We start from the raw sequence: 14,789 nt of genomic DNA on the forward strand, positions 1-14,789 counted from the left end.
ATTGTGTTAGGACACAATGATAGCAATCGCGACCACACTCACATCTGACGTGATTCTAAAATTCTATAGAAACATTTCAAATTAAGATCTCTTTTAAAAGATATATGTAAAAGGTACTGTTTGAAAATGCTTAATTTTAAAAAAGACCTTTCATACAGTATTTGACCTGTATTTTGATGTATATATAATAATATGGCGTGCCTTGTGAGGAGAAAATTTCATTAACGCTGCACATGTTCAATTATCGAATAGTAGATGGTATTGGATGGAGTTAACTGATATCGCGCTTCACTCTATTGATTGATAAATAGAGCCAGATAACTGGACACCATGATTTTAGCTGACATATTTAAATGCATGATACTGTACATGAAAGTGTACACTTACACATACAAGACTCATAAGAACGACGTTTAATATCATTGAAGGAAAATGTTCACATTCAATAAATCATCATTTTAAACATCAACTAAAAACATAAAAACCGTCTATAGCTGTTGTTATACAATACAAAGACATCTATACATCAACATAGAGGACGTTCATGTGTATATTTACAATAAAAACTTTAACAAGAATATTTAAATAAATATTATAACTTTGAAATAGAGTAAGTAGATCACTTATTTACAAATTGGATTTAATGTCAAAGTATAATCGAAATACTATCGGTGAATACGTGTCGTAAAATAAAGTATGTTTATATAGTTATATGTAATGGAATCGGGATCATTCCTTTTTTAGAGATGGCGTGAACCATGCTTTTAATCTACATCATTCCGTCTAAAATAAATAACAATATAATTCAATAAAATATTACGAGCCATTGTACTAAAATAAACATTTTTTTTTAAGAAGAACAGTTTGTAATTCAGTTATTTAAGAAACTATACAGTTCTTAACACGTTCAAGAGTTTAAATGTGTGGATGAAATTATACTACCTCATCATTTATCTCATTGCGGCAGCCGCTAAAGCAGATATATGTTGCTAAACCCGATTATCCTCCTGAAGTTTCCCTTGTGTTCAAAGTGAATGTATTGGAGCGGAATGTTCCACGTCAGGGGTAAAAGCAAGTATTCATGTTTAATTTCGCCCGCGTATGAGGGCCCGAAAAAATCTTTTACCTGGACCCGAATTCCGAAGAAAGAAATGTTACCTTATGCTTGGATCGATTCTTTATAAATAAATATAATCCAGCTATAATGTCAAAAAAATACTAAGATAAGTGTTATCGATGTCATAAGTCTTTAATAGATGTATTATTGTTAATTAATTTAATTATACTTTTCACATGAGTATTATTGATATAAGTAATATTTATTAAAAATAAACACAATCGATAATGTTTATTTTACTTTTATTTATTAGAAAGTAAACGGTAAACATTAAACACATTTATAGACAATTAAAAATAAAATTATTATTATGAGTAAACAGCTGGTATTTCATCATGACTCGCTTTCCTCAGCTGCCGTTGCGATCTTACTCACTGCAAGTGTTTGCCAACTCTTCATATCTTGTGGGATTCCATCTAAAAGAAACCAATATAATCATATGCAATAGTAATTTACACACTAAATCTAAACCAAAGGCCAGCAGGTTTCAAATGGGAAACACAAAGTTTTTCTAATATACATTTAACTTTATTTACAATTCGTCTTGTAATCATTTGAATATGAGCATATTTAATGCTGTTGCATTTTTTTTTAAACTTAGTTCTAGTGCTTGTTAACTGATGCGTGATGATTTTAAAGGTCAATGTGTGATCAAAGTGTTTAGGGAACAAAGTGTGTAACATACTCGTAATAGATCAATAAAATTGGCATAGAATTGACGATACCTAATTATACATGGTGTCATTGCCTATGGTTGGATGTTATCAAAGTCCAATTACACGTCTATTTTCCTCTTATTAATAGATATGTTCATACTTAAAATAGAATTTCCTTAAATTGCACAACATCCAGGAAATACTCGAGCTCGCGTTTATAAGCAACTTTGTAACGCGTGGGGAATGAATAGTAGATCGGATTGAGGTTGACGTCTGTTTGTTCCTTATATAACTCAATCGAATGAATCGGTCTCTCGTTTTCAACCTTAATCATACCTGAATGTAAAAAGTGAAGACAGATCTAAATATAATAATAATAAAAAAAAATCCATAAATACATTGTTAACGCTGCTATGTAGGTATAAATACCTTTGTTTCCGAAAACTTACAACGTCTGGTCATATCTGTACGTACTGTAACGACTATTGTCACCGATAGATATGGCACCAGAGGGAAATGTTAGCAGAAAAGCAATTGCATCAAAGTCATCGACAGTCTTCACTTCAGGAAGAGCAGTTGCTTGAATATGAATTGGCAGCTCACCAAGCAGGATATAACGGTGGTCCAATAGAGTCTCCACCTCCTCCTCTACTCTTCAGTTCTGCACTCTGCGAGCCACTACAGGGGTGGCGAACGATACGTCCACCACGGAACCCCCCTGTTGGCGCACGCAAGTGTGAACCTGTCCCTTGTTGTGGAGGGACAGATTGGAGAGTAGGGCCCACACTTGTACGGCCCTCCCTCGCGGATTCGTGGCAGGGTTGCCCCAGGCACGCGGTTTTGCGTTTAGGTCGCCGAGAAGTACTGTCTGTTTCGACGACTGCCTGGCCACCGCAGCTCTGACCGAGTCGAGATAGATCTCAAACTCAGCCAGGCTTCGGTTCGGGGAGAAGTACGTTCCGACTAGCACGTACTCCCCCCACCCCACCACTACGTAGCCTGAGCCCCTCTCAATGTATTTATAATACCTATCTAATATATGCGTAATGACTCTTTGTTTTAAATTCTATGGGCAATTAATTTTATTTCTCTAAATTTACCATTTTTTAAATCTCGATATTTTTTTTTGTCAATGCTTAACACGGAAGCTTTAATGAACTCAATAGGTATACACTCATGCATTGAAAAATCAATAATAATTACGTATTATAAATAAATATAATTCCTGATTTATTAGATTTTTGAAAAAAAAAAAAATTTTGAAAAGTAAGAATTATAAATAATTCACAAAACTATTTATCCATCAATTACAATATTTTCTATAGATACATACACTGTATATAGGTCGTATGTATCAACTTATTGAAAGAAGTGCCAAATTATCTTAATCCAACAGGTGCGTGACAAAGTTCGAAATAAAAACTAATATCGGAAGAGCTTAGAGTTTGTTTCCTGCTTATAAGCTTAAACGTTGCAATTTGACATATACAGGATACATTTGTCGATAGAAACCACTTACTCTCGTAAATAATAATACGGAAACATTTGCAGCAGCAGCTGAACATTTAAATGGATTAACCAGTTCCTAATTGATGGATACATTGTTTGTGAATAGTCTAAGTTCCTAAAAATGTATCCGAAGACCTTCAAAACTGCGTTGTTCGTCTAATGCACTAGTTCCCAAACTTATTTTTCTCGTGGACAACCTATTGGCATGTGTCCATAACCACAGTTTGAGAGAAACACCAAAATATGAACTAAATTTAAATTTGTTTAATATTGGTGCTTTTAATTCTATCCTTAGTAACCCTACGAGTAATGAATTTGTTAGTGATTCTCTCAAACTGATGACGAAAAAAAAAAAAGGTAAGCACCTTTGGCATCAAGTATTTATAGTGGTGATCAAGTTCATGTCTGAACAAGCATTAAGCATTGTCGGGCGAATAGCGCTTTGCAAGTCTGTACACGAAATTGTACGTAATATCGAATACGCAAGTTTGGACAAGTAACAGTCGCTTGCCATATTAAATATTATCTGCTTAGTTAGGTACTCAAAACAATATAGGTAGGCCATTATAAAAACTATGCTTACATTTTTGCTCTTTACTATCAAAAGCAGATAAATTTTCGTGGACCCCCATTAACATCTTATGGACCCCCATTTTTTATTCACGCCTACGTAGACCCCCAGCAAGTCTCCCGTGGACCCCTGGGAGTCCACCTGGACCACTTTGGGAATCACTGGTCTAATGTCTATTTTATAATACTACCGATCCTGGGGTTCTGGGTTTAAGCCCTGATTCGGTTCAAAAAAAAGTTATTAGTTTTTTCTGTTGAGATATCCGCTAACAGCTCGAAGTTTGGAAATTAGCAGTATATATATGTTCCTTTGCCCAGGAAAGCACGTAAAAACGTTCGTTCTGGACTTGAGCGTCATTCACTCGTGTCAAATTCACCGCTCATAGGGTAATAGTGAATATGTTTCAGCTTATACTTGTGCAATATAGTATGTCCTACTGCAATTGTCTTTTCTCAATTGAGAACAGCCTCCAATGCGAATAGGTCAGGAGGACACTATGTGAAGGTTGTTTGAATACTGGTTTTACCGGCGTTAAATTTGTGTTATAACATGGAATTATTAATAATTATTTACCTAACTATAAACTCTAACAGAAGCAAACCAAAGCTTATCCCATCTCGAAGGAGTTATGGTATACCATGCAAAAATGTTTTAATTATAATAATTATTTAGTCATATACCAAAATTAGTTGGACATTTTATTATCATGAAATCGATAGGCGGAAGATTAAATGGACCACCTTTTGGTGAGTGGTCACCATTGCCTATATGTGGCCGTAAAAAATATTACACATTCCTTACAACACCAACGTACCACCAACCTTTGGAACAAATATATTATATCCCTAGTTACACTGGCTCATTCGCTCTTCAAACCGGAATACAACAATACTGAGAATTGTTGTTTGGCGGTAGAATATTAGATGCGTGGGCTTTACCTAACCACACAGGATTGCACAAAACCCTACCACCCTGTAAATAAACAATTAATTACGACAAATTTTAGTTTTTACGATAGGCTCGCTTTTAAATTTAAATTAAATAAGGACTAAATAGCACGCTATTAGAATAGGATCGGACTTTTTAAAACAGAGACAACTACTGTCCGTCAGCGGTAGCGTCGATGACTCGCAGGATTTTGTTACTGCAGGATTACTCGTCACTTGCTACTGCATTATTTTAGAGATTTATAGTCGTACAATAATTTTCGTGGTGAATAATAATTAAAATAACCGCTTTTAACTAAATGCATATGTAAGTATACACGGTACATTTACCAAAATAAAACGATTTTGACGGGACTTTTACTAGTAGTAGGTAACTTGGGTTACAACAATTACATTTTTGTTAAATTCAATCGCGCACGAAGTCGCGGGCACAGCTAGTTATATATAAAGGAATACTAACTATAAATGACCCGAACAAACACAATGACAGACAAAAATAATAATCATCATTTATTCGGCTTTGGTAATTTGCAAATAGGAACAATAGGCAGGCATTGGCAGTTATTTTGAAATTACTCACAGACACTTAAATTTAATTTATTTGTAAGTACCAATTATTAAATACACTTATCTACGATTTATGTATGTATCTCAGATAATATTGTTTGTTTTACTTATTGAAGTGGATAGGGTTAAATATTGTAATCATTATCATTATATTATTTGTCAATTGAATATAACGTTAAAGATGACAAAGCGAGTACCTATCGTATTTTTATAACGTAGTGATTATATGTATGTAAATTTATTATCTTGGCAAGGGACTTGTACTTTATAAACGATTTTTTTTTTTTAAATTACAATACATCCACGGGGCCATAGTTACCCTTACCTTTTATCACTTTTTGGTTTTAGTTAGGTGTGGCAGTTTGCAATTTTTCTTATTTATCACCAGATCGTCGTTGAAACTCGTCGTACATGGAGACTATTGTGTGCAAGTGGTGGCTCATAAAAGTCTCTGTGTTAGTAGTAAACAGGTGGTATGTTATTTTAATAATTAAATTACACTTATTATTACACTTTCCATATGAGTATTATTGATATATATGATATTTATTAAAAGTAAACACAATCGATAATGTTTATATTTATTTTATTAGAAAGCAAACGGTACACATTAAACACATTTATAGACAATTAAATTTATGATTATGAGTAAACAGCTGGTATTTTATCATCACTCCAGTTAATTTCGACAGTCTTTCCGGTGCGAGCACTTTCCTCAGCTGCCGTTGCGATCTTACTCACTGCAAGAGTCTGCCAACTTGTCACATCTTGTGGAACTCCATCTAGAAATCATCAAATAAATGTTATAATAAATATGACACACGTTAATCTAACTATAAGGCTAAGTTTAAATAAGCAACAATTTGCGCTATAAAAACAAACGAGTCCTTGCAATTATGAAAAAGTATGTGTGCAAATAAATTTTAATTGAAAGGTAAATTTCCCATTTCATTGTCCCGTGCTGAAGGTTAACAAGGGCCAATTGCACATCTACCGTTGTCTTATAGATAAATATGTTCATGGTTAATATAGGATTATCTTACGTTGTACAACATCCAAGAAATGCTCGAGCTCGCGTTTATAATCAACTTTGTAACGCGAGGGGAATGAATAGTAGATCGGATTGAGGTTGACGCCCGTTTGTTCCTTATATAACTCAATCGAATGATTCGGTCTCTCGTTTCAACCTTGATCATACCTGAATGTAAAAAGTGAAGACAGATCTAAATATATAACAAAAAACCCTAATTTCCATTAACACATCGTGAACAATGTTAAGTAATAAGTACCCTTGTTTCCGAAAACTTCCAACCTCTGGTCATATCCGTATGCACTATAACGACTATTGTCACCGATAGCTATGGCACCAGAGGGAAATGTTTGTAGAAAACCAATAGTATCAAAGTCATCAATAGCCTTCACTTCAGGGATAAGAGCTGTGGCAGTTGCTTGCACACGAATTGGCAGCACACCAAGCACCCAGCAGGACATATCAAAGTCATGTACTAAACAGTCGTGGAAGACGCCTCCTGCAAAATATAAGAAGCAGAATTTAGTAATTTACTAAACTTATACATCTCATTTAATTATTTAAGATCATTACAAAAAATACCTGAAGTCTTTAAGTAATCAATCCTAGGCAATGGCGAATCTCTAGCCGTTACCTTAAGAATTTGAACTTGCCCTATTTCTCCTTGTCTAACCCTAACTTTTAGTGATCTGTAAGCTGGATCGAAGCGACGATTGAATGCGGCAAACAAAACACGGCCCTTGGCCTTAGCCGCTTCATAACATTTCTTAGTATCTTCGATTCCCTCCGCGATAGGTTTTTCGCAAAAAACATCTTTATTGTTGGCAATGTAATTGACCACAATTTCGTGATGTGTATAGGTTGGAGATCCGATAAAAATCACGTTCACACTAAAAAGCAACAATATATAATACAAAATCTTCCCAGAAAATATTTTATGTTCTACAAACTTGTATTAAATTAAAAGCCCTTACGATTTATCCTTGTAAACAATATCCTTATCTTTCGAAGTTAAGAATTTAACATCGTCGCTTAATTTCCAGTAAGCTTTAAGATTATCAAACTTTTCCTTGCGATCATCGACTACATATTTCATGACGAGGATTATGTATTATGCCACTTAAATGAATTGATCCAGCACGACCTAAACCAAAAAAAGCTCCAACAACTGGTTTTGCTCTAAGTTTCTCGCTTGCAGCCACGTTATTGAGATATCTAAAAGATTTTATAGAATATATTTATGAATTATGAAGAAAAGAAACTTCGTCGAAATGAAATGTATATTTTTTTAAATGTTCTTTGTATATATCTTCACTTAAATAATACTAATACATTGTATTTAAATTTATATCTTATAAATAACAATAATTCTTACTCGGTATGCAAGTAATCAACTTCAGGGTAGGTATCCTTCTTATCCTTGTAAGGCGATGAACCTGCAAACTTCTTGGTTGCCATTACTAGTATTATTATTTTATTCTATACTAAAATAAGAAATACTTATTCAAATTTCGATCCGAATTAAATTTTATGTAATAAAAATCGTTACACATAAAACGAGAAAACGAGTCTGAGCACGATCTTCAATGAAATGAAACTGATTCCATCAATCATCTTATATAGTCCTTAGAAGCACCATGCTATTATTTTATTTACTAATAAAACGATATTTGTTATCTTATCCAATACATATAACAAAACTGAAAATATTTCATGTCTGTAAATTAAAATATTTACAAATAATATTCGACAAGTATTAAATTTAAGGAACACGTTAAGCTACTTTTTATAATTTGTCCGTCTGTCAGTCATCTTTTGGTTGGTCTGTCTGCAAATGTTTCGACGGTCATCCTATATATTTAACACCAGGGAAGTTACGAAGCACCGTAAACGTAATCTAAATCAATGAAAAAAAATATTAAAGCTGTTAGGTTTTTTTTGTGATTGTACTAAATAATAGCCTACACATAAAATCAAATTAATATCTTGTAACTTTTTCTTTTACAATATCTAAAGAATATATCCGTAACCGAAACAATCGGACAAATAATTTCGTATCCGTAACCGTATCTGACACCGATAAAATATTATTCACATATCCATAATGACATATCCATAACATCCTGATCCTGATCTACGCCGAATTTGTTAAAACAATTTCCGCTTATGTGATGATAATCAACGCGTAAATGTCCCACTGCTGAACAAAGACCTCCTCTCTATGGCTTTCGAGCTTAGCCTACAAAGCTGATCCACTATGGATTCGATACAGGATATTCATGTGGTAAAATGCAGGTACTTTACGATCCTGTCCATCTGAAATACCCACTCGCAGCTTTCGCGTTCACGGTCCAATTTAGATTTATTTAACTTGTTTTTATATTTACGTAGTTATTTTGTTGGTTAAGCTATAAATATAATTGATATTTTATACAATAATAAATATTTGATGCTTATTATGATTTACGATTATGGATTATGGATTTTACGTATGTTTAACAAGCTGTGCACCACGAATTCACTCGCGTTAAATTTATATTATACATTCCTTTTACATAGGTATATATTTTTTTCTCTAACGAAAGTGAAAAAATATTACATTATCACTAAAGATAAAATAGAAATTATTAATCTAATTGAAGCGGTGATGCATCTTGAAATTTGTTACATAATACATACAAAATACCATATCTCACAAATAAAAGATGTAATATATATGTAGATAGGTTTATTTTTATCTCTATGAGCTGAACATTATGAGAAATAAATTAGCCCTATATCTTGGATCATGAATTTTCTAGGTTCGTGAAAATGTACCCGAAGATCTATACCTAGACCTTTTTTGTTGGTCAAGTGACTAATTCATAAACCTACAAATCCCAAGATCCTGGGTTCAAAATTCGGATGGTGTAAATAAAATTTATTGAGTTTTTCTCTTATATAATTGTCACTCTCAAAGGGAAATTTTGAAGTTGAAAGTGTACATTTTACATTTAATTCAATACTATAAAATGACGATTCAAAAATGCTTTTATGAGCCTACTTGAATAAGAATATTTTGATTACAGATACTGCACTGAATCTTTTGATTTCCTATCTGAAAAATTGGACTCAGAGTGTTAATGTAAACGGAATGAGACTCCAGTTACTATGGGAGTTCCTCAAGGTTCATTTCTGGGTCCATTTCTCTATCTAGTTTATATAAATTACCTGTGATCTCTCTAAAATATTACATTAGTTTAGGGTAAATAACTTACTGTTAAATAGTAAAAAGACATAATGTACTAATATCACAACTCCTAACTTAAGATGTGTCAATGCGAATGTACTTTTGAATGGGGAAGCATTAGATGTTCTAGAAACAACGGTTTTCCTTGGTATCACTATAGACTATAAGCTGAAATTTAATGTAATATAGATAGATTGTAGTCTAGATCCAGCTCTCCAAGCTAGCAAGCTCGCGGTAAAAAAATAGACTATAGACTGATGTTGAGTCGGCTCACCTAGTGTATTTCAGTTATTTCCACAGATAAATTATCTTATGGTATTCTATTACATTATATACTAGTATTCTACTATGGAGTAATGCATCCGATAATAATAAGATTTTTGTATTAGGGCTATTTGTGTAATTTACAACCTGAGCTAAAAAGATTCGAAAGAAAATAATGACTATCGCGTTTTAATTTCTTAACGTTAATTATGTACGGAAAAACATTAACGATTTATCCAGAAATTGTGACGTACATACTATTAATTCTAGAAACAACTATCCAATTACACAGGATTAATAACTCCTTTGTGGGACACCGTACGATTTTACAATAGGATCCCTGAAAACGTTCAAAAATATTTAATTGTTAAATTTAAAATAATCATTAAAGAACGTTTGTACGCTAAAGTATATTAAAAAACGAATGGCTTCTTAGTTTATTACACACCTTGGGAATGAGATGATGGCCTCCAGACTGTTTCAAATGACGAAAATATTTTTTTTGTTATTGTATGAATAATTGAATTAAAAGATGTGAAAGTACTCTCACCTCTTTGTATCCGAATCGGCGGTAAATATTTGATTATAAATTTTATCAATTATAACGCTTCTATATTGAATAAAGATTTTTGACTTTGACGTTATGATTTAGGTAGTATTTCGGAGTAGTCTCCGAAGGAGTCCATTCTGATATATAATTCAAATAAGATAACATTATTAATAAGTCTTGAGACCATGAACTCTAGCAACTGTAAATTTTCTTAAAATACTGTAATATTCTGTCAGAAACCGGAACCATTTTTACCTCAAATGGGACTACATTTAATGAATCAGTTGGCCCTGTTAAAAAAGGTGGCGCCAACAATACAGAATTATATATGACACGTTTGTTATGAAATGTTTCCAGTTCCAGTCTATCATTCCAAGTTGTCATGAAACATAACAATTTTTAAAATCAGCTAGAAAAAACATCATGTGTGTATGTTTGTGTGTGTATACGTGATTTGTATCGGAGGTATATATGAATTATTGTTCCGGTAAATACTTTTATACCTTCCTAAAATTTGGTTTACAAAATTATACAAATGCAAGTTATGTTAGCTTATTATAGAACTGCGTTTATAATATTACTGTTTATGTTATTTTCATAATCAAATCACAATGCTTTAATAAGTAAATTACTATACTAAACTAAGATTTATGTGTTTATCTCAGGTAATATTGCTATAAGCAAGCCTCTGGGCCAACAAGGTAGTCATATAAACAATTCCATATCTTTATTCATATGTGACGTGTACTATATTAACGAAATCTTTTGTTTTGTTATAATGAAAATGTACACCGATACAAATTTTATTTATTATTCAAAAAATAAATTATATTTGATTTATCCCATTTGGGATAAGAAGAACAAAGCAGAAAGTCCATTTACCGTACAACCCAATTTTATTTTTCTTCAAAACTCACTGACCATGAACCAAGTAAAAATTTGTTTAAATAATTTCCCTACAATTTTATAATACGGGGAACGACGCATATACCTCATTAATAAATAAGCTTCTTAAAATATTCTAATTCAGAATTTAGGTACGTATCTTTCCGTATTAGTTATATATATGTGATTTATATGATGTAAATACTTAAAATACAATTAAACTATAAATAGTATAAAATAAAGTCGATCGCTCTGTCTGTATTTCCGCTTTCTTCTTCTAAACCTCTTACCGTATTTTTATAAGGTTTTATCAAAAAGAAAGAAAATAAACGGTTTAAATATATATAATTTACTTAGTGGTAGAGCCTTGTGCAACCCAGGAATACTTAGTATTATTGTGTTCTGGGACAAGGGACAGGTACAGGACAACTAAGGGCACAAGGACTTAACTTTGGGAACTGAGAAGTTCCCAAAGTTAGGTCAAGGAAGGAACGGAAGGTTAAGGAACGGTTAATTTTTCTAACAACGCTAATGTCTATAAGTGGTGGTGACCACTTTCATCGAGTGGCCCATTTGCCGGTTCTATTAAATAAAATAAATAATACATAAACTATATAGAAAATAGCTGAACTATAACGTTGTTTTATCAAAAAAATTGTTGTTGTTCTCACGCTTACATGGCTAACGCTGCTTAAATCTTAAAATATACATTACAGCAACATATATAAAATCATGTAATAAAAAAATTAAGGTCTTAATAAAAAAAAGAAGAAAAGTAATTATCTTTTATTCTGTCGTGCTCGGCGGTAAGGGAGAACATTCTGAAGAAAGATGGTATATGGTGAATGAGGATCTACCACGTGTGTCCATCAATACGGATTGAAGCAGCGGGGGGAATATAAATTAATAATATTCATTTAATACTAACCTAAAAACATAAAACATACTTGTGACATTCAGGAACAAACCATAAATGTGTCACTACTTGAAAAAAACACACTGGATCACGTCAGTCAAAAATTATCTATCACATGCAGATTTTCCCAATTCAATCTCGCTATTTGATCAAATTATGAGATCATCAATGTGAAAATCGTATTAAATAATATTCGATGTGATGACCCCATCTCCACGTTCTCACTCACCTGCCATAGTTACTTAAATAACTCGCGCTGAGCCATGCATAAAGGGCGGTATTTAACTTGTAAATTTTTATTGATTGCGACTCGCTCTCTCAATATGAGACATGGTCATAAAATTTGGGAATGTCTAGCTCGAACCAACATGGAGAAAAAATAATTTTGAACCATATATACTTCAAATAAGTGGCCAGAAGAAGTAATGTTAGAGTCATCAAACACCACTTGGACTCCAGTAGAAAATGACACGGGAAGCAGTTTGAATCGGTTTTGAAAAAAGGGTTCAAATAAATGATATTGATTCATTAATAAATTCTTGTTTTAGATACAAATTTATTGGATTTTGGAGCGGTGAAGGAAATAATCCGTGGGGTAGGAGCGTGTCGAGGCTCCGCAGGGAATAGTTCCTCTGAAAGACCATCATGGCAGAATGAGACGGCAGAGCGAGAACGGAAAAGGGCCGCAGACTCATGTGATGGAACTATTATAGATGACCCTTAGGAAGATTCATCATCGCCCCTGAGTATCTCTACCAACCTACAAGCGTGCACAGCACAGCACAGCACAGAAAGGCCGGCTGATGCGTTATAATAATATAATCCTACAGCCTTTCTAACCCGTGAGCTCGAAATTTGTCCTGGCAAAAAAATTGTCTTTGAAGCTAATCAAACTGACGAGTGACATGGATATATCTATTCGTGACATCCATTTTCGGTGCTTGAAAATTTGGTTTTATAATATTAAATTTTATTCTTATATTCATTTAATTTTAAAATTACAAGTTCAGTATTTACTTCTACATTATAAGATTATTATGAATAAATGAATATATTTATTGTTATTTTATATTATCTATATATACAAAATAACAAGTCCTGACTAACTGATTCATTATCGCCGAGCGTAAACTATCAAAGTTACGGCCTTGAAAATTGGTGAGTAGGACTTTTTTACTAAGTAGACACCCACTAAGAAAGGAATTTTGGAAATTCAACCCCTAAGGGGGTGAAATAGGGGTTGAACGTTTGTATGGAATTCCGTTATTTTTTAAGTTAGGAACATGAAACTTTATTTTTGAGATACTGATTAAAAATGAGTAGATACGTATTTAAGCGTTTATGGATTTTTTACCCCTAAAACATGAAACTTTATTTTTAGGATACTGATTAAAAATAAGTAGATATGTATTTAAGCGTTTCTAGATATTCTAGCCCTAAGGGGTGAAATAGGGGAAGCCATTTCGTATATAGGTTAGTCTGGAATTCCGCCATTTTTTAAGTTAGAAACATGAAACATTATTTTTGGTATACTGATTAGAAATCAGTAGATATATATTTAAGCCGCAGAGGGTCATAGCGGTGAGAGATATAAAAGGGTACCGTACGGTGTCGTGGACTGCGGCGGCACTTCTCGCTGGTGACCCGCCCTGGGAACTCCAGGCGGAGGTGCTCGCGGAAGTGTACCGGTTCCGGGCGGAAGCGAGGAACCGCGGCGAATGTCCAGGGTAGGCGGAAGTCGGGCGGATCAGGGCTCTAGCCCAGCAAGTCTTGATCGTCCGATGGGAGGAGGAGCTGGAGGGACTAGGGGAGGTCCCAGTACCCCGGGAAATACCCCTAGAGCTAGGAGGCCCGCATAGGCGGGCTGACCGTCAGAGCGTCACGGTAGCGTGCGAAAGCGATCCCGTGGCGCCCGCCGAAAAGACGGAGAGAGTACCGCTGGTTTTTTAGTGGGTATTCCGTTGACCGGGGCGCACTCGGCGCCCTTGACATCGGCGAGCCCCACATTCCCCCCCACATCCATCACGTGGGAGAAGCGCCTAACGCGTTTCTCCAGCGAAAAAAAAAAGGAATTTAAGACCCCAAAAATTATGCAACGGCTCCAGCCTAATATTAAGGGTTCTCTATCGTAATGTCATAGGTTACAGTTATTACTGTACGGAGGGAAAAATTGTGTATATTCCACGAATATCTTAGATACCATAAGAATACTCCTTTAATTTCAAGAGAGTACAGTTCGCGCTTAAAGTATGTTTCACCATGACAATAAATAAAGTACAAGGTGAAATTTCTAAAACGTCCGGAGTAAATATAAGAGAAGACTGTTTTTCGTATGGACAGCTTTAAATAGCCTGTTCAAGAGTGAGCTCTGTAAGCAGTCTGGTGTATCTAGCCCACGAAAGTCGAACCACAAATGAGGTCTTAAACTAACGTAATATTTTAAATTATTCTGTTATATAATCAATTTCCACGCGAACAAAGCCGCGGGCAACAGCTAGTTAATAATATTAACAAAAAACTCGACTTAGTTTTTTTTACAAACTTGATA

General features: G+C 33.9%; 2 protein-coding genes across 2 annotated transcripts in view; one reads left to right on the plus strand and one right to left on the minus strand.

Moving 5' to 3' along the window:
* Positions 1 to 14,789, plus strand: part of LOC113397240 (probable transaldolase) — a 212,356-nt gene that overhangs the window by 148,156 nt on the left and 49,411 nt on the right. The gene's annotated exons all lie outside the window — the stretch shown is intronic.
* Positions 5,937 to 7,870, minus strand: LOC113397540 (uncharacterized oxidoreductase YrbE-like). The gene is given in 8 exon segments (XM_026635940.2): positions 5,937 to 6,149; positions 6,411 to 6,551; positions 6,554 to 6,565; positions 6,657 to 6,896; positions 6,980 to 7,287; positions 7,372 to 7,494; positions 7,496 to 7,612; positions 7,773 to 7,870. Coding segments are annotated over 8 exon segments (1,164 nt in total). The 5' UTR covers positions 7,856 to 7,870; the 3' UTR covers positions 5,937 to 6,009.

This window comes from Vanessa tameamea, chromosome 3 (assembly GCF_037043105.1).
Source record: "Vanessa tameamea isolate UH-Manoa-2023 chromosome 3, ilVanTame1 primary haplotype, whole genome shotgun sequence".
NCBI classification, from domain to species: Eukaryota; Metazoa; Arthropoda; class Insecta; order Lepidoptera; family Nymphalidae; genus Vanessa; species Vanessa tameamea.